The 20,151-nt window shown below is 37.2% G+C and overlaps 1 protein-coding gene across 1 annotated transcript in view; it reads right to left on the bottom strand.

Annotated features, from left to right (window-relative positions):
- Positions 1-6,165: 6,165 nt before the first annotated feature.
- Positions 6,166-20,151, bottom strand: part of RAD54B (RAD54 homolog B) — an 84,455-nt gene continuing 70,469 nt past the window's right edge. The window contains 6 exon segments of the mRNA XM_090284891.1: positions 6,166-6,428; positions 10,315-10,515; positions 10,706-10,772; positions 12,070-12,331; positions 16,790-16,965; positions 19,512-19,802. Of these exon segments, the coding sequence (XP_090141017.1) occupies positions 6,166-6,428; positions 10,315-10,515; positions 10,706-10,772; positions 12,070-12,331; positions 16,790-16,965; positions 19,512-19,802 (1,260 nt within the window).

Genomic DNA, 20,151 nt, shown 5'->3' with positions numbered 1-20,151 from the left:
GGGTGAGGCAGAGGGTTTCAGGGAGTCAGTAGGGTGGGACATGTGGTGTTCACCAGGTTAATACTGAGCAAAAGTCTCAGGGTGTACTGAGGCCAGCCACCACTTGCCTGGAGCCGGCAGACCTTTTGGTGGGGAGAGATCTCAGAGAGTTATCCGGATGTAGCTAGTAGAGTTCACAAGGCTAATGCAGATTGTGATTTGGCTGTGTGGTGGGAGGGCTCAACACAGGAAAGACACCTTTCCACTGGCTGTGTGGGAGGAAGGCTCAACACGGACAATGGAAGTCTTCTCCCCTCACAACTCAGTTTCTCCCTGTGTGTCTCTGGTACCCTCTGAGCTGCTGTTCCTCTGCCAGAGCCCAGGGTGAGTGCCTGCAAGTGAACGTGTGCACAGGCTCTTTAATAGGATGTCTGGGTTTCCAGAAGCCTTCTTTTCACCCCGATGGACAGAATCCCCACTGATTTTCACACAGATGCTTTGTGACACCTGTTCCCAACACTGGTGTTCCAGGCTGGGGAGCCCAGCATGGGGCTAGGGTCCCTAATGGGGGGGGGGGGCCGCTGCAGCTGAGATATCCCTCCATTCTCAACCACCACATGAGTATGGGGTCCGCTTGTTTCATGTCAACACCCCAACTATCAGTCTTGACATGGCTGCTGCTTTATTTTCTTAGTTATAGGAGTTCTGTTCAGCTAGTCTTCAGATGGTTTCCTGGTTCACTGTTCTATACTTTGTCATTTTGATCGGTCACGGGAGGAGGTGAGCAGTGTCCACCTACTCTGCCCCCTTGACTGGAACTCCCAATAAGGATATATTTTTTTCAGACTTCCCTCATGAAAGCTGTATTCTGAATTGGTATTGATTTTATGGACAACAAAGGATCTTAGAGATGGAAAATTTTTAATGGCTGGAAACAAAGAACACAGGCCAACTAGTGTCACAGTAAACTAGTCTAAACAACAGCAAAAAACCCTGCATCACACAAGGTAAGAGAAAACAGTATTCCCTTGTTGAGTCTGTCCTTCAACAACAAAAATAGCATATCTAAAAAGTCCTCTAGGACACAGTATTTTAGGACCAACTCAGAGAAACAGTACCATCTGTTGATTACACATACAGTTTGCTGCAACTCACAGAATTTCAATCTTGCACACAATAATACTAGGAAACTAAGTGTCCAGGCAATGTGACATAGGCCATGACTGCACCACTCAGACAAAATGACAGTCAGAGCAGTTTTTTTACTTACACCTTTATCTTACACCCAGTTAAATGGATAGTGTGCTGGGAAGCTGAATTCTGCAGAGCAGGGCTGCTCAGTTTTTATTCACCATTAATGATTCATTCCTAATGAGAACGTGATGAAATATATTTACATTGTCACCTACAGCAAGAATATTTTCACGTGATGTGTCAAAGGTGTATTTGTGTAATTAGAAGTGAATTATGTATGTGACTCAGATAACACCCATTATGCTGACAGCTTTTGTCGGCTTCTGCAGCAGACTGATAGAAATCACAGAAGCAAAAAACGGACGCCTGTGTGCTACCAGAAGGCAAGAAGAAACTGCTGGCTCTTCTTTCCTCAGTGTCAAACACAGCTCCATGCTCAGCAGTGGGCTTAATAAATACCTTAAAGCTGAGATCTATGAGCAAGAAACCAATCGTGGACACTTAAGGAAGAAAAAGCTATGAAACATTTCCTTCCTTCCTTTCTTCCTTCACTCGTACTTAAAAGTAGCTGTTTTGTGCCAGGGACTATACCAGGTCCTGAGATACAAGCACGAATAAGATAAAACCCTGCCCTGAAAGAATTCAGCCTAGTGGAAGAGGGAGCCAGGTAAATAAACAGTTACAGACAGTATGTTAAATGCTACATAGCAGCAATATAAACAGGGACCATAGAGAAGGCAAATAAGGGAATTCTTATAAATTGATAATCTGCCACAGAAAAGCATCTATTTTTTATATGAGGCCCAAATGTGAACCTAGAGCCCTTTAACATCTGGGGTAAATGAGTTTGAACCCCAACCACAAACTGATAGCCTGTGAAAGTTTAAAACTTACCTCTATTCCCAAGGGCTTACCATCATCTGCTTCTCGCCCTCTGCACTCCATGTCACACATGCTGCATCTGTCCCACGTCACATGGATTCCCTCAAGGAAACTCGGCTTTCCTGGAAATTTTGGCAACACTACACGGTGGGGCAGAGATGAAAGGAGGGCAACTTCTCACACTATTTAGCAAACAACTAAATGGAGAACTACTATTTAAATATTCTCTGGTTCCCATCACTGGAAATTTCTCTTTGTCTACCCAGTCCCATATTCCCTCCATTTTCCTTTCTTCTTGCCTTTCCCTCTCAGAATGTCTTTCAATTTTCAAATATTTCTCCCGCTATCACACTTTAACAGCAACCAACACACAAGGTCTTTAGGGGCTCACCCAAGTTTTAATACAGTATTTTTCCAAATAAAGATGAAGAGGAATTCTGATACAAGCGATCAAGATAATATTTCTCCACCACACTATCCATATATTATTTCATTTAAGTTTCACAACTACCCTTGGGCATATCCTTGAACAGATGGGGAAAGTCAATTCATCTAAGTCACTACTCAGCCTGTCTCATAGGTTGCTAATGCATGCAAAAGCACCTAGCATGTAGAACACAGTGATGAGCACTTATTGTTAGCCATTATTATTATTACCACTGTAATATTTAGTGATTTTATCTCTTTTACCTACATGTACTATCCAGGAAATATCATCCAATCTCATGACTGTCTTTATAAATTCCAAATTTATCTTCAGCCTTGACCAGTTTCTGAACTCAACTCACAGATCAAACTGCTTATTTGACATCTCCACTGGATATCTAACAGGCACATCAAACATGACATAATCAATACTGAATTTCTGACCGTCCCCCACAAATGTCTTCTCTCAGTCTTCCCATCTCAGTAACTGGCAATATATTCCCTCCTCTGGCTCAGGCCAAAAACCTTGGAGTCATTCTTGATTTTTCTTTTTCTTATATCCTGTAATCTGTCCAGAAATCTTGTTCATTCTGCCTCCAGAAACATTCAAAATCAACCACTCCTTACCAATTCACTGCTAGCACCTGGTCTGAATACCATCACCTTTTCACTAAATATTTCAGTAGCCTCCTCTCTCATCTCCTTGCTCCCGCCCATGTTCCACCACAGTCTGTTCTCATCAAGGAGCACTTCAGATCATGTCTTTCCTCAGCTCAAATCCCAGTGGTTTGCCATATCCCTGAGTAAAAGCTAAAGCTCTGAAAAATGGTCTTCAGTGCCCTATAGCGTTTGATCTCCCCACCACCACCACCACCACCACCTCTTTGGAACTCATCTCTTACCGCTCTTCTTAAAATCTCTCCACAGTGGCATCTGGCTGTTTCTCAAACATGTCAAACACTGCTTCACCTGTCTCAAGGCCTTTGCACTTGAGGTTCCATCTGGAACATTTTTTGAAAAGAATGTCATGGTTCTCAATCCCTCGCTTTTTTCAGGTCTCTGCATAAATCCACCCTATATATTGGGGGTTGGCAAAAAATTTTGTTTGTTTTTTTTTTTCACACGATGGCTCTTGTAGCACTTAGTTGTCTAACTTCACTCAAAACAATTCTGTTGGATTGTATTGTGACAGCTGTCATACCAGCTTCATTTTTTAAAAACTTATCAAAATGGTGAATTTTTGTATAGCCATTTTAATATTGAAAAGGAAAGAAAATACACAGTTTCAGCATATTATGCTTTATTTCAAGAAAGGTAAAAATGCAACTGAAACACAAAATGTGTGCAGTGTTTGGAGAGGTGCTGTGACTGATCTTATGTGTCAAAAGTGGTTTGCAAAATTTCGTGCTGGAGCTTTCTCATTGGACAATGCTCCATGGTTGGGTAGACCAGCTGAAGTTGATAGCAATCAAATCAAGACATTAACTGAGAACAATCAACGTTATACCACGTGGGAGATAGTCAACATACTCAAAAAATCCAAATCAATAAAATTGTTGGTGAAATGAAAACTATGTCTTTTATTTTATGGAAGAAACCATGCAGCCTTTTTGGCCAACCCAGCACATAGCAACACATAGATACCACTTTGGTATCTGCCTTATGATGCTTATTTTTCTTCATAGAACTTACTATCACATGCCATAGTACATACGCGTATCATTCTCTGTGTACTAGAATGAAAGCACCATGAGCAGAGACTTTGCCTGCTTTATTCATTGTTTTATGCACAATTCCTAGGACAATGTTCAATATGTACCAGGTACTTGATAAATATTTGTGGAGTGACAAAAGAATTTAATCAAAATAAGGCAAGAGTTTCAAGAAGGAAGTGTTCGCCAACACCTAATGTGACAGAAGTCAAGATGAATGAAAAGAGTTCACTGCATTTGTCAACTAGGGAGTCATTGGGAACGAGGTCCTGAGTCCTGGGGGACAGAGGCTTGACTGTGACCTCGAGTGGGAAAGGGACAACTCTCTTCTGAAAATGCATAGTGGTGATAGTTGCACAACATTGTGAATAGACAAGTGGTAATTCTTTTTAGCATGTTTGATTTTTTTAATGTGGTATAAAGCAAAACTTATATTAAAAAAAAGAACTTTCATATCATCAGCTCATTCCATTAAACGATTATCCTGCCCATAAATATTTACAATTGGATATCATCAATTATAATTATTAAAATGCTTTTCCTCAGTGATACGCCTCTGGATGGTGTCTTAGGTCAGGTTTCCTGGAAAAGAGATTGAGGTAGGTTTGCATGCAGGGAGCTTTCTGGAAAGCGCTCTTAGGGACATCTGTAAGGGAGTAAGGGAAGCAAGACTGGACAGGAAGCTGAACTGCAATGAAGCTGCATCAAAGGCCTCAACTGAGGAGCTCTGGAGCTAGAATGTTTCTCTAGAATTGTCCTGAATTGAGGTAACTAATCCCTGGATGCCACGCACCCTGAAAGAGAGCATAACTTTGTGTGAGGCAGTTCCTTTCAGCTGAAGGCTGTTCTCAGGGAGACATGTGGCTATGAGTGGCCGTAGGCACAGCAATCAGCACCATGGTCCTGAGGGAGGCAATCTGGGCAGCTCACCCTAGTACCCACCACAGTTAAGACAGACAATAAAGTTCTAGGCTCTTGTCATTGTATTTTTTAAGGATTTTTCACCTAAAATAATAAAATGTAAGATAGCTATTAAAAGGAATTTTACACATAAAGCCTTATACAGTATACGGGACCTGTGCATAGGCTCAAGAAACACCATTTTTGCTTATTATTAGCTGATCAACAAATTTTTTCCCAAACTACCTGTTCATGAATTCTAGATGTACAAATCTAAAGAACTCAGATTTGATGATACATAATTGAGTATTTATTCAACATCTCAAGACAATATTCAGTCTAAAACAAATTTTCCTAAATAGAAGCAATAGCTTATTACAGAAGCCCCAGTTGGAGATTAAATGAGTTAACTTTTTATTTTTTTGTACATTTCAGTCTTCTAAAGCTCACTTTGTGCAATTAAACTCTCTTTTTAATGTCAAGAATTACTATAGACACCTTCAATGTGATAGCTGAAAATTTTCTCAATTTACAAACAACGTTTGATGGACATAGCTTTATAGACTTCATGTCAGTGCTCCATAAGTCTGAGGTCTTGGATGAGAAACTAGTGCTCTGAAGTGTCTCATCATCCTTCGTCTCCTTCTGACCAACCCACTGACCATTCGCACAAAGTACGCCCTGCAGCAACTGTTAGCCCCAGCATCTTCGGCGTTTGCCATTCTAGTCTCTGATTCTTACTCCCTTGAGCTACAGTTTATATTTATCAAGTTTTTCAATTATCTGACACATCTATGTCTAATATTTCTAATCAGATTAGATTTCCCTGAGACAGGTAGTTTACCTTTTTTTATATTCCTTATGAAAATTCCTTAGTGGGTACTTGGTAAAAGTGCATTAATTATGGAATTATTAATAAACTATTATATAATAGATATCTTAACTGTTTCAACATTTAAGAATATATACAAAAAACTTAACAGTTGACTGTATGTCAAAACTATGATATACATTGCAACAAATGTATTATTGTAAATAATTCTATTGGTTTTCAAAATTACATTTAATTAGTTTATTTTTTTAAAGGGGGTGGCAAAGGAATGTCATGAGTTAATCTTTATAGAGCAGTAGTTTGATCGGTTATATTCTGAAAAAAGAATGACACATTTTCTCTTATTCTTTCAAGAAAAGGATCTTTAAGATTTAAATGATCTACAGAAAAATGTTTCCATTGCTTCAGCTGTGACATGGAGAGAGGTTTCAGGGAGTTAGACATCTTGTGATGTGGACCAAGCTGACAGTTGCTAGAGGCAGGGAATTTTTCCAATGAATCACCTGCAATAAATAAAAAGAATGAGAGGGTCCTTAAGCTTATCAATATTCTACTACATACAATACTTTTTTATTTTAGGATATAATGAGTTTATGCAATTTATTACATTTTGGTCTCTGACTTCAAGGATCTTATGGTCTAGCAGGAGGCATACATATTAAACAAATAATTATCCAAAGAGATATGTTACAGGTCTGCAATCCCTTACCTAAAACCTTTGGGACCAGATGTATTTCCAAATTCAGAATATAATTTGGGGGGAGGGATGGGTGGAGGTGGAAGAGTGTACAGGGGGATAAATGGTAATGGAAAAATACAATTAAATAAAGAATTGGAACAATCTGGGACGGTACTCCATAATCAAGCCCACTAATATTCTGCAAGTCCTATGAATAGTTCTGTGCAATGAGTTAAAGACTATTGATAAATTCACATCAATTTTGGTAAGATTTCTACTAACAATGAGTTTGTTGCAGATTTATAAAGATAAAATAAGTTTTAGTCTTTCAAGCTTTCTAGATTTCAAAATTGAAGACAAGGGACTATGGACCTGTATTATCTATATAAACAGAGGTAAAGGTATGAAGTTAGATACAGGGGACATATAAGATACAAGGATCTGAAGACATATAACAAGATAAACAGACTTGTTTTGTTAATATCTGAAAGATGAGAAGGCAAGAACTAGATGGGGAAGGGAGGTAAAGCATTCCGGAAAGGGACATAAAAAGGCTAAGAAGGGAAAGGCACAGTCAGCACAGCTGAGGAACTGACAGGACCCTAAGGCAATTAGAGCCTAGATAACAAAGGCAAAGATAATGCAAGAAAAGAAGTTGGGCAATGCAAGGTGAGGTGCACATTCAAGGGCTGGGTTTATGCAAAATGATGTAATCAAATTATGAATGGAAGAGGCCAGTAGTTATTCATTAAACTCATTTCTCTTTCCCAGGGCACTTAACCACATTTCCCAGGCTCCGTTACAGTTAGATACAACCACTGAGTCTAGCCTATGGAATGTGGATAGAAGTGATCTCTGTCATTTCCAGGTCTGGCCTATAAAAATCCCCTCCACCACATGGCCTTCTACTTTTTCTCTTGTCTCACCAGCTGGCTGGCAGATGCAGGGATCCCAGAAGGGAACTCTGACATCTAAGGGGATGTAAAGCCCAAAGTGGAAGAAGCCTGGATCACTACATCACTTTATAGAAGGCTGTCCACTAATGTGATTTGTTATGTAAGTGAGAAATATACTTCTGTTGTGGTAGGTCACTGTGCTTTTCGAGTTTCTTGAGTTACAGCACTTATCCTAACCAAACTAACTCTCCACTTTAAAGATTTTAGTCTTTCAATGGAAGCTATTGAAGGGTGTTTTTTTTAACCTCTTAATTATAAAAAATTTCAAATATATATAAGCTGACAAGATAGAAGAAAGAACCTACAGGTATATATTCTCCACCTTCAGTAACTATCAACTAAGAGCCAATCCTGTTTTACTTAGATCCCACTTTTCTACTTCCTTGTTATTAAATATATAGCATTTATCATTTCACCTGTAAATATTCCACTCTGCATTTGTAAAAAATAAAAATTTCCCTTTAGATTTAATCACACCTTAAAAAATTGATGGCTTCCTTAATATCATCAAAATCTGGTCAATGTTCAAAATAACTGAAGTTTTAAGAAAAAAGATGACAAGATTGCTTTGAGAACCTAGCAGACAGTAGAATACCTTCAAAGTATTGAAGAAGAAAAAAACCCTATCAACTACAATTGTACTCCTAGCAAAGATAGCATCTGAGAGAGAAAACAAATAATTTTGAAAAAGCAAAGATCAAGAGAGTTAACCACTAATAGGCCTTTGTTAGAAATTTTTTTAAAAAGAACATAAAGGGACAGTAGAAATAAATCAAAATATGTCAATAATTATAGTAAACGTAAATAACTAAATGCTATTGTTAAAATTTTGAGAACATCAGATTGGATTTTTAAAAATCCAGCTTTGCGCTATTAATAAGAGAGACATCTAAAACATAAGAACATAGAAATATTTATGGTAAAAGAAGGGGAAAAGATACACCAGACCAATACTATAAAAAAGCTGATGTGATATATGATATTAAGACAAATGAAAGCAAGTCATTAGGGATAAAGAAATCAATACATAATGATAAAATAAAGAGGCATGAAGGAAAAAATCACAAAGAAAATATAAAATATATAAAGCAAAAATTAACAGAATAACAAAATACTTTGATAAGTCCACTGTAATACTGCAAGGTTTTAACATACTACTTTCAGTAACAGATATATCTAACAATAAATTAGGTTATTAATAGAAAAATGGGCAAATGATATGAACAGATGGTTCATATCAAGAAAATAGGAAAAGATGCTCAACTTCACTCATAATAAGAGAAAAGCAAATTAAAACTAGATCAATATACATTTTTTTTTACTATCAGATTGGCAAAAACCCAAATATTTGATAATGCACTAAACTGGCAAAGCGGTGGGGAAATAGCCATTTTAGTACTTTATTGATGGGATATAAATGATACAACCCCCAATGGAGGGCATTTTAGTAATATCTATTAAAATTACAAATGCATATATTCTCTAACGCAATAATGCTGATAATTTACCTTACAGGTATACTTGAACATATGGATAATTATGTATAAATGAAGATATATGCTGACTGGAAAGAACCTAACTGTACAAATTTATGAGATTAAAACTAAAATTTTAAATCTGTAAAATAAGAAAAAATTGATTTGGTAACAAAATTTGACTAATATTGCAGAACTCTAAACTAAGCAATTAAAGAGAATACACATGGTTTTCATGCACAAAAGCAACATTTACAAAGTGACCATATCCCAGGCCACACACCAAGTTTCTATAGTTATCAAAGAATCAATATCATGCAGACCATATTCAGACTATAGTGCAGCAGCCAGAATTCAATAACTAAAATAGGTTTTAAAAGATACTTTAAAATAATTCATGAGTTAAAGCGAACATCATAATGGAAAATACAAAATATTTAGGACTGAATAATAAAAAGACTGCATATCAAAATAATAGGACTCAGCTTAGAGGGAAATTTACAGCCTTAAATACCCATTTCATAAAATAAGACTGAAAATAATTAAGCTAAGCATTCAAGTTGAAAAATAAGAAAAAGAACAGATTAATGCAACAAAAAAGGAAAAGAAAAGCAGAAATTATTACAATAGAAACATGTAATAGTCAAATATTATTTTATATGAAATATAAACTTTTCCATGTCAGTCTTGTACAGTGTAACTTCTCAAACCTAACCCAATATAATTTATCAAGTGACTTCAAACTCTTGAATATTGCTTACTCAAGTCCTACTTGTGATCCAGTCCCTATCTGAATGGGTCTTAATTTTAGAGGATTGATGCTTTTAGCTTCACTTAACCAACACCAGTAGTTCATCACATACTGAGAAGTATGGTGGCGCATGCTAACTACCTCAGGAAGTATGATCCCATTATGATTAAGGTCTTCACAAAATACACAAAGATTAACATTATTCTGTCAAGTGTATTTTTTGTGTGTTTGAAATAGAAAAAGGATTAAAAACATTTTTGTAATTCGAAGCTATTATACCAGGATATAAAAGCTTTCTCTAAGTTAAGTTTTTCACAATTGTTTAGAAATAAGAAGCAAACTGAAAGAATAGGGTTCTGATTAATATTTTCTCAAATACTGATCTGGCAGTTGCCCTGTGACCTCAGGAAAAAAGAAAACACATATACAACTGGTAAATATTTTAGTTATTCTGTATTTAAATATTCTCAACAGCTGAAGAAAGACAAATTAACTTTGCCATCAAAACGGAATTAAAATACAACAAACCTGTGTGACCTTGTCCTCCTGTACATTCACAGTCAAGCAGGTCATGAGTAACGCAATGTGAACTTTCATGTAACGTGAACAAATTTTTAAGTTCCTCTACTGAAAACTGAATATGTTCAGAGGTCTTGGTTAGATCTACAACTGCCCCAGAGAGGCCTTGCTTACTGATCTGCCTTTGATAGATCTTTTCTTCTATTGTACCTAAAGAGAAAAGAGTCATTTAATTTACTTCAGATATTTGTCTGTTATTTTTGTAGGGCAAAATATGTTTAGCTTACTAGTTAACAAAAAACAATAATTCTTAACACTGAAGCACAGATTAACAAAAAAAAATTTTTTCTTTAATTATTCAAAGAGAATACATTTTTTTGTCACACCGAAGGGTCATTACCTGTAGTTAGGAGTCTGTAAATATGCACAGGATGTTTCTGACCATCTCTCCAAACTCTGGACATTGCCTTAGAAAATAAATGCGAATTCTGAGAATACAGTTGAAACTAATAGCCTTTTCCACATAAGCAATTTACATTAATACATTTAAGATTAGGAATTCTACATTTTATTTATAGCTTCAAAAATCAAAGCCCAGGCATGCCCAAGCATTCTCCACTTCGTATCTTTTTCCTGAGAAAGAGAAAGGGATGGACGCCCACTGTGGGACTTACTGTAAAACAAGTGCAGGGTGTCAGCGCAGTGAGAGGGCTATCTGCATCCAAGTACGACATGGCGAGCTTAGACAGTAAGAGTGCCGAGAACCACACAGAGCATCACACAAGAGCATGGAGGGTTTATGCCCAGTCCAAGCAGCTCACGATTCATCCCTAAGGAATCTGTAGGATACCAGCAATCCGTTCGGGCTCAAGCCAGTTCCTTATGGTTTCAGGATCAACGATACTGTACAGTAAAGGGTTGATGTTCAAACCCTGCACATTCATTCCAAAGAAAAGCCTGGCCTTCCAACCAGCTCCTGGGAGAGAACCTCTAAACCCTTGGAATATCCTTCCTGATAAAAAGGTCTTTGTTTACCTGGGGCCTTGGGCCACACTGGACAGTGTATGCTAACAATGTGATTAGGTGAGGGCTTTGGGCCATGTCCTGTCAGTGTGACCTCTGGTAGGGTTGGAGACTAAATAACTAGGGTACCTTTCACTTTACTGATTTCAGTCTGTTTCTTTGGAAGCTCGTGCCTGATCTCTTCTGAACTCTGTCCTATGTACCTTTCACCTTTACTGATTTTAGTCTGTATTTTTTCACTATAATAAAAACACAGATATCAACTGAGGGGTGAATCTTTAAGAAATCTCAAAACACATAAAAGATGGACTGTATGCTGAAGAACACCAAAGGCTTCTCCTGAAATATTTTCATCTGCTCAAACATTGATCCCAGCATCTATAACACTTTATTGTCTTCCCCGGGTTGTCACACGCATCCTAAAGGCCCAACTGTGCAGTCCATTTGAGCCTAGAGACATGCAGGTTTGGGTTAGAATCCTGGCTCTGCTTCTTATAAGCTATGTGACCTAGAACAAGCTTCTCTAGCTTCACCTGCAAAATGGGGCTAATAATATCCACACTTGCAACGATTACTGTGAAGACTAAAAGGATATAAAGCACTTAGCAGAGTCCTAATGCAAAATGGGGGCCCTAAATGCAGCAATTATCATCCAATACATGGTCATCCTTGTATCCCCAGCAGGTATGTCCCCAGTAGGCATTCTATAATATCTATTTAATGCATAAAAAATAGTCCTACCTGGATATCAGTGGCTGGATTCCAATCAATGTCATAGAGAATTAAGTGAGATCCTCCAATAAGGTTAAGTCCCACACCACCAGCTTTTGAACTTAACAAAAAAATAAAATCAGAAGAGTATTTACTATTGAAACCATCAACAATTTGCTGCCTTTGAGAGATTGGTGTTTGTCCATCAAGTCTTGTATAAGCATATCCATGACGCTTGCATACTTCTTGTAAAATATTCAAGGTTTTTGTGTAGTTGGAGACCAACACCACCCTGCCAATCAAAAAGAAAGACTCTTAATATATACAATTTAAAGGCAATATTAATTATTTTAATTGAAGGAAAATACAAAGTAATATTATAACTGATATTATAGAACACACAACAATAACTGTAGACATTAAAACGCAGGTTCTCCTTCAAATTCAATTTTAAAGTCAATATCTAAAAGACTTCCAGTTTTAAAATAGTGGAGTAAACACCATTCTGCCATCTTCACCTCCCTACTCACCCTAGGAACAGCAAGAGAATGACAAACATAAATACAAACTCTATTTTGATAAAACAAGGAGACATTCATATACGAAAACAGAATAAGAGAAGGTGAAACCTAAGTGCCCAAAGTTGGAAATTCCAATAAGAAACAAGTGCAAGTTCATTTACCCCGTAGAATCTTAAGGTACCTCGGAAGGAAGAAAACGAGTTTTTACAAGAGCACTGGTAAGTAGAACCCAGACCCTACTCCATGTAACAAATTGCCTTTCTTTCTCAAATATATTTATTGTCTAGAGAAAGTAAACCAAAGAAACTTAGACCGAGGGACTTTAAAAGACAGGAATATAATGACTAATCACAATGAAAGTATGCATTCTGGATCAAAAGGTCCCAGTCCCTTTTCCTGCCAACTCCCAGGACACTAGCAGCCAGGTACCCCTCTTACATCCCACCCCAGGAGAGATGTTATTGAAAGATTCATATATGGGATGACATGAACGACAGGAAGGAAAAGATCCACAGAGGTAGGAAGTCCCTAAATAACAAAGCCAACTTGCTGCCTAATTACCCAGTGAGGTCACCAGTCAACAAGCCCTACCCATGCACACAGAACATTCAATAATGTTTCACTGTCTCTCTCTTAAATATAAATGGACACCAAGGATCACCAGCTATTTGAGGTAAGCCACCAACATTAAATATAGAAACCAAACCAAACAAACAAACAAAGAAGAAGAAACCTGAATAAAATAGAGCAATGGAGGAAAAAGAAAACAACTTAAAGGAAACAATATCCTCACATAAGAGATAACAGTCACAAGAAAGGGAGGCAATAAAAAAATCAATCAAGCCAAAATAAAATTTTCACTTGGGATATGGAAGATAATAACAAGAGAGTCTACCCAGAAATAGATTAAAAAGGAATGTAATGACCAACAGGAGAGGAAAAATAAAAGAATCAGAGAATCAATCCATGAGGTTCAATACCTAACTGACAGAAATCCCTCCCCCCCACCACAAAAAAAATAAAATGTTTAGAGAGAGAGAAGAGAAATGGGGATTAAAAAATGGAGGGAGAAGGTAAGGGAGAGAGGGAGAGGGGCAAAGAAAGAGAGGGAGAGAGTGGGAAGGATGGAGGAGAGACAGACAGACAGGCAGGCAGACAGGCATTTCCCAGGCATGGGGGTCTTCAGATGAAAAGAACTTACTAAAAAATTCCCAACTCAATAAATTTAAAAATGATCCATATTAAAGCACACCAAGATTTTAATTCAAACTATGAGGAATGAAGAAAAGCTGTTAGAGCTTTCATGAAGAAAAAACAAATTATATGCAAAGAATAGAAATCAGAAAGGCATCGACGTGTCAAAAACAACTCTGAAAGCTGGAATACATATAAAGCAATCCCTTCAAAACTCTGAGACCACTATTTCAATCTAGAATCTTATAAACAGGTTAGTTGTCAGTCAAGTACTAGGGTAGAATAAAGACAGTTTCAGACAGGAAGAAGTCAAAAAGACTTACCTCCCAGCTTCTCTTTCTTAGGAAGCTACTATAGGATGTGTTCCAGTAAAATGTGGCACACAGGGAACAGGAGACCAACAGAAGAGAAGCAAAAGGAATTTACAGGTGATGGTTAAGCAAAGTTCCAGGATGGCAGCTATGTAGCAAGATTAGTGAACAACCAGTTCAGGTGATAGCAGAAGGGCAGAGGACTCCAGGAGAAAAGACAAAGAAAATATAAAGGAACTCAGAGACTGATAGGAAAAATGCACTGAAAGGTACTGAAGGGTATAGGAAGACTTTGTAATACAAAGAATAAAGCAAACAGGGAGGAGGGGTAAAAGGCAATCAATAGTGCCCTGGCCAGGTGGCTCCGTTGGTTGGAGTGTCGTCCTGTACACCAAAAGTTTGCAGGTTTGACCCCCAGTAAGGCACATACCCTGGTTGTGCGTTTGATCCCCAGTTGGGTGTGTACAGGAGGCAACCAATTGATGTCTCTCTCCCTCTCCCTCTCAAGTCAATAAAACATATGTTCAGGTGAGGATTAATTTTTTTTTTTTAAAAAGGTAACCAATAGCTCCAGGAGAGGAAAAGTTGTTCAAGAAATGAAATGTAATCATGACATCTATTTGTCTGAGTGGTAAACAACTGAGTTGTAATATCGTTAAGTATTAAATATTAATTTAACCAGAAATTATATAACTGTGTTAGAAGGATGGAGGGTGAAGGAAGGACATAAGAGTGCTAAGTTCTCAGGAATCACAGGCGGTGGTCATTAGATAATGTCAAAAATAAACGGGGCAAGTGACATCAGCAAAACGTCAGTGGACTAAGACACTCTAAGTCCTCGTTCTCCCATGGAAACATTAAATAAACACCTGGAAACTGGCAAAAATAACTTTATAGGAGCTCTGGAAATCAAAGGTCTACAGCTACCAAGTGAACGCCAAATCAAGAAAAAGCCACATTTAAAACAGGAGGGAATTTCATGGTGTTCTTAGCCACCCTTGTCCTCTGGCATCTTCAAGGATAAATTCTCACACCTATGTTCATACCTTATCTCTTCTCCTTCCTCTAAAACTCTGTTCACCCATTATTCTTTGCCCAATAACAACCACCTATCCCTCACTCAGAGAAGAGAAAAAGGATACAGTAAACAAAAGTTTACACTTAAATTCAAACAGGGTCACTATCTGCATAAAATCATACATGTTCTTCTCTACATATCAAATATCATCTAATAAAAGATTCTAATATAGTAAACATTTCATAGAAAGTTTCCTTGTTCTAGTCACTTCAATGTTATCAAAATAAATCTAAAACTTTTCACAAGTCAAATGATACTATAAATCCTCCAAAGAGGTTAAGACTCCTTGACAATCAAACATAATCACTATTTTGCAGTCCTTCTATGTACGTTTACCTTAATTCACAGACCCAGGGTGAATGCCTCCTACCTAAAGATAATGAAGACACAGTCCCTGCCCTGAGGTAATGACTTACAAGAGAACCCATGATTAAATATAACGTGAGAAGAGCTCCTTTAGAGGGAGGCAGGAGATGCTACAGAGTATAGGAGAGGGACAGCTAACTCGATCTGAGGCCAGGGGCTCAGGAGAAAGCATCTGAGCCAAGTATTAATGAAGAGAAAAGGCTGGCCAGAAGAATGAGAAGTAGAGGTAATCGTGGGATAGGAAACCACAACAGGTAAGGGCAGAGGCAAATTATAGGGTCTTCAGGTAGTTTGCTATGATTGGACCATGTGATAAGTATGAAGGCATGGTGAGAGATGAGGCTGAAAAAGGAGGCATTAGCCAGGTCATGAAGAATTTTGCCCAATGTGCTAAATAAAGCATTTGGAAATTTCTGGAAGACAACTGGGAGTCTTGAATGTAAAAAGGGAGTGACATGTCACATTTCTATTTTAGAAATATGATTTAGGGCAATGTTGATATGTAAAGAGGTTGAAAATAAGAGGGAAGTTGTTTATAAGAGACCATCATAACCCAAATCAGTAATTACATGAATCAAAATAAAAATATTGGTACTGAGATTAAGAAATAAAATCAGTAGAATTTAGTGACTGACAGCATCAAGGAAGTGAAGAAGAAAAGTGAATCTAGAATGATAAGGCTTTGTGATTGCATTATGTACCACTCATCAGCCAAGGAATAATGCAAAAGGATCAGGCTTGCAATGGCCAAACGATGAAGCTGCTTTGGGACCGAGGAAGTTTAAAGTCCAGTAGGACGTCAGGACAGACTTAGATGTCCATTAAACAGTTAGAAAGAAGAATGGGGAAACTAGAAGAGAGGGTTGGACTAGAGAGATAGATTTGAAATCAACACTGTATGAATGATAACTAAAACTATGGGAGCAGAGATAACCCAGGAAAGGTGTTTAGTGTAAGGAGGCTAACCCAAAAACCCTAAAGAGTATCAACATTTAAGGGAGAGTGAAAGAAGGATTCTGAAAAAGATTAAGGTACAAGCGAGGTGCTATATAACAAAAGACACCTCTAGGGTTTCTTAAAATATATGCATTTACATTTAGTTTTTTTCTTAATAAAAGCTTACAAACACATTGTTAATGATAAGTTTAATGAACACTGGAAGCTGACCATGCCTCCAAAGAAAACAACTTATTTTTAATGTCTTCTTCTTTAAAAAGTGGGGTGGGTGGGAGGGGAAGTAAGGACAACCTCAAAGCCAGTTTATTAAATTGACCACTTACTTTTCAGTAGGACGAAGTTCATGGATAACCGCTAAGAGCTTTGTCAGCACCTGTAGTTTTCCTGACTCCTTCTCAGTAAACATGAGAGGTTTGTAATCATCAGGGAACACATTTATCAAGCCTTCATATAGACTCCTCTCTTCATTTTCATCCCAAGTTGGGCTACATTCTTTCTCCTATTCAAAAAAATGATTAACATTGGTTCATGTTTGTTTTTTAAATTGGAAGGGGAAATGCTAAAATTATGAAAACAAAATGATGAATATTAATAGCTACCTGAAAATCTTTATAGTTTACAATGTGGTCGTTGTAAAAAAAAACATAACATGCATCCTGAGTTAATTATGGAGCAATTCTAATGCAGTCTCTTTCACCCTATAAGTGCAGTATCATTGTCTGGATGTAACATGGGGGGGTCGGGGGACGGGGGAAGACAGTGAAATAAAGGAGAGGAAAACAGATAGCAAACAATGCTCCACAATCTATGCTTTCCAAACCCTGAGATCTCCCACCACTGAGACCTCTTTTTTGCCCTTCTTCCCATCCCCCTCCCTGCTATCACTTTTCGCTCCTGATTTATGGGCTTCACACAGCACTGCCGAGGTGATACCAAAAACAAGCATAGTAGTTTACTCAATCTCATCAATTTCTTCTGCAAGAAGGAACAATTCTGCTAATAACTTAATATATTCTTCCTGACAAATTTTTATTTTACCAAGAGTTTTTAGAATAGCATCTCTGAAGTTCCCACTCCAAAACTGTCTAGCTGACATGTGAACATGTAACCAGAGATTACATTTATTAATGATTACACCACGTTTTAGGCTAAATTTTCTGGGACTGGCAGGTCTCCTCACTCTCTCCAAAGCTACCAAATTTGTCACTGTTACTTATATATGTGGAAAATTCATTTCAGCTATTTTATATTGATCCTTACTCGTAGTATCCTATGTAGTATCCTATGCCTGTTACTAGTTAACTGATGCATTCGGGACCATCATAAGGTCTTCCTTTTAAGGAAGAATTTTCAGCTTCTATTTTTGCTGGGCATCAAGCTCAACGGTTTTAATGTTTATCACTATATATAGAATCTGTGTCTTAAAAAGTTGCTTCATAAATAGTTATAATCCTGTCTACTGTAGAGTTACAGAAACTGACTTCTATGATAAACTATGTAAATATAACCCACTGCAGGATAAATTTAGAGAATTCTGGTATAACACACTGAATTTTCTAAGCATATAATTAATGACCTCAAGCATCATATAGCATGGAGTTTTCTTTTATTTGCAAATTACAATTTTACTGTTTAAAGAAAAATATATAAAAATTGTTAAGGGCAAGTTGGAGATAACAGGCTATTAATAGTTACTGTGCAACTTTCCATACTATTTCATCAAACTGCCCAATAACATTATCAGGAGGTTATTATTGTCTGTGCTTTCCAGTAAAGAAAGCTAAGGATGCCCTGGCTGGTATGGCTCAGTGGACTGAGCGCTGGCCTATGAACCAAAAGGTCACTGGTTCCATTCCCAGTCAGGGCACATGCCTGAGTTGTCGGCCAGGTCCCCAGTTGAGGGTCTGTGAGAGGCAATCAAAAGATTTTTCTCTCCCTCTCTTTCCCCCTTCCTTCCCCTCTCTCTTAGGAAGGAAGTAAGGAAAGAAGGAAGGAGAGAAGGAAGGGAGGAAGAGAAGGAAACTAAGGCTCACAGTTGTAACTTGACCATGGTTAAAGAACTAGTAAGTAGTTCAGTGAGGACTGGTATCCAGTTCCAACTCCAAAACATAAAAACTCTCAGCATACTTCAAATTGCGTTGTGTTCATTAAATATCCAGATGGTCAGCTCAACTGTGTAGCCATTAAAGATCATACTTGTGGAAGATACCTAATATCTAATTTTGGAAATTGTTCACAATTTATTAAGTGGAAAATGGATTTTAGAAAAAGATTATATATACACATATCACTGACCCTTATCTCCTCATGAAAAAATTGGGGATGGTAATAACAGTACTTAATACATAAAGAATAAGTAAAATTTTATAAAGAATAAATAATTCTAGAAAACTATTTCATGTTTGGTACATGATAAGTGCTTAATAAATGTTAGCTAAGATTATTATTATTAATACAAAAATGTGCTTTTCTTTGTCTGGAAAGCTTTATTTCTTTATAACAAATTCCAAAATAGTGATATGCTAGGCCACAAAATATAGAAAAGTATAAGGGTTTTGATACATATTACCAAACTATCTTCCAGTTATAGCAATTAACATTCTAATCAATATATCATTTGTATTTCCTTCTTTGTGATTTTCTGAATTTCATAAAAAATTCATATATTTCATAATGAAGAAAAAAATTATTTTTAATGGTAAATTTTGTATTTGTTGGCACCAAACAAACAAAACTGACTGGCTATATTAACATAAAATAGGAAGGGAGACTGCGACCAAGTGCTAGACAAGGTACCAAAGGGCATGGAGCACACGCTCTGGAAGGCAGAGCCTCACACCACTTCATCTCTAGTTCAGCTCTATGAACATGGACATGCTCTGAACAACAAATGGGAGGTTGTATCTGCTCTACTGCAGAACCATACTGAAGAGACTCGGATCTCTGGGAAAACCCACAAATGCAACCCCAGGGATTAGTCCAATCTGCCCTCTTAGATTCACATCCCTCACTTCACATTCTGACACAGTCTCACCTACTACTTACCTTTATAGAGTTGAACAGAAGGCAGGGGTGATTGCACAGTTTTTTAAGAGCTCCTATACATATTAGATGAGGACTGTTTTCCAATGACCCCTGAAGACAGGACCTGACAGCCTGAGAATTTAACAGCTTTTGATACAGTTCGATCTGTAGTGCCCCTGGTCGGCAAAAGACTACATTCTCAACTTTAGGTGGAAGATATTTATTTATGACTTCTTGAGTTCTTCTGAGGAAAAAGAGTCCAGTGAGGCAAATAAGTTCAGCTGCTCTTTTCTCTCCTAACTCCTTTTCTTCCTATTTAAAAAAAAAAAAAAAAAAAAAAGCGAAGTATTATAGACAGAAATAATTACAGTTAAAGTGAACATTAAATATTTTATAATGATAAACTAGTTACTTGCCTTCAGATTTTTTATTTAACAGAATAAATAAAATACAAGTTTGGGAAAGGAAAACCAACCATCATCTCCTTAAATGTTCAGCATTATCATTTAATTAAGTGAAGCCACAATCTCCTAAATTTTTGGCTTTTTGGTATTTGGCACCGGAGAGAGCCATCAGAAATCAATAATCTACAAACTAAGTTATTCTCAAAGTAAGCCTTTATGTGAATACTATAATGGTACATAGTCTCAAAATCAAAGCA

This window comes from Furipterus horrens, unplaced genomic scaffold, assembly GCF_987537825.1.
Source record: "Furipterus horrens unplaced genomic scaffold, mFurHor1.1.pri manual_scaffold_7, whole genome shotgun sequence".
NCBI classification, from domain to species: domain Eukaryota; kingdom Metazoa; phylum Chordata; class Mammalia; order Chiroptera; family Furipteridae; genus Furipterus; species Furipterus horrens.
The sequence above is the reverse complement of the archived record's forward strand: the minus strand, read 5'-3'. Positions and strand labels throughout refer to the sequence as shown.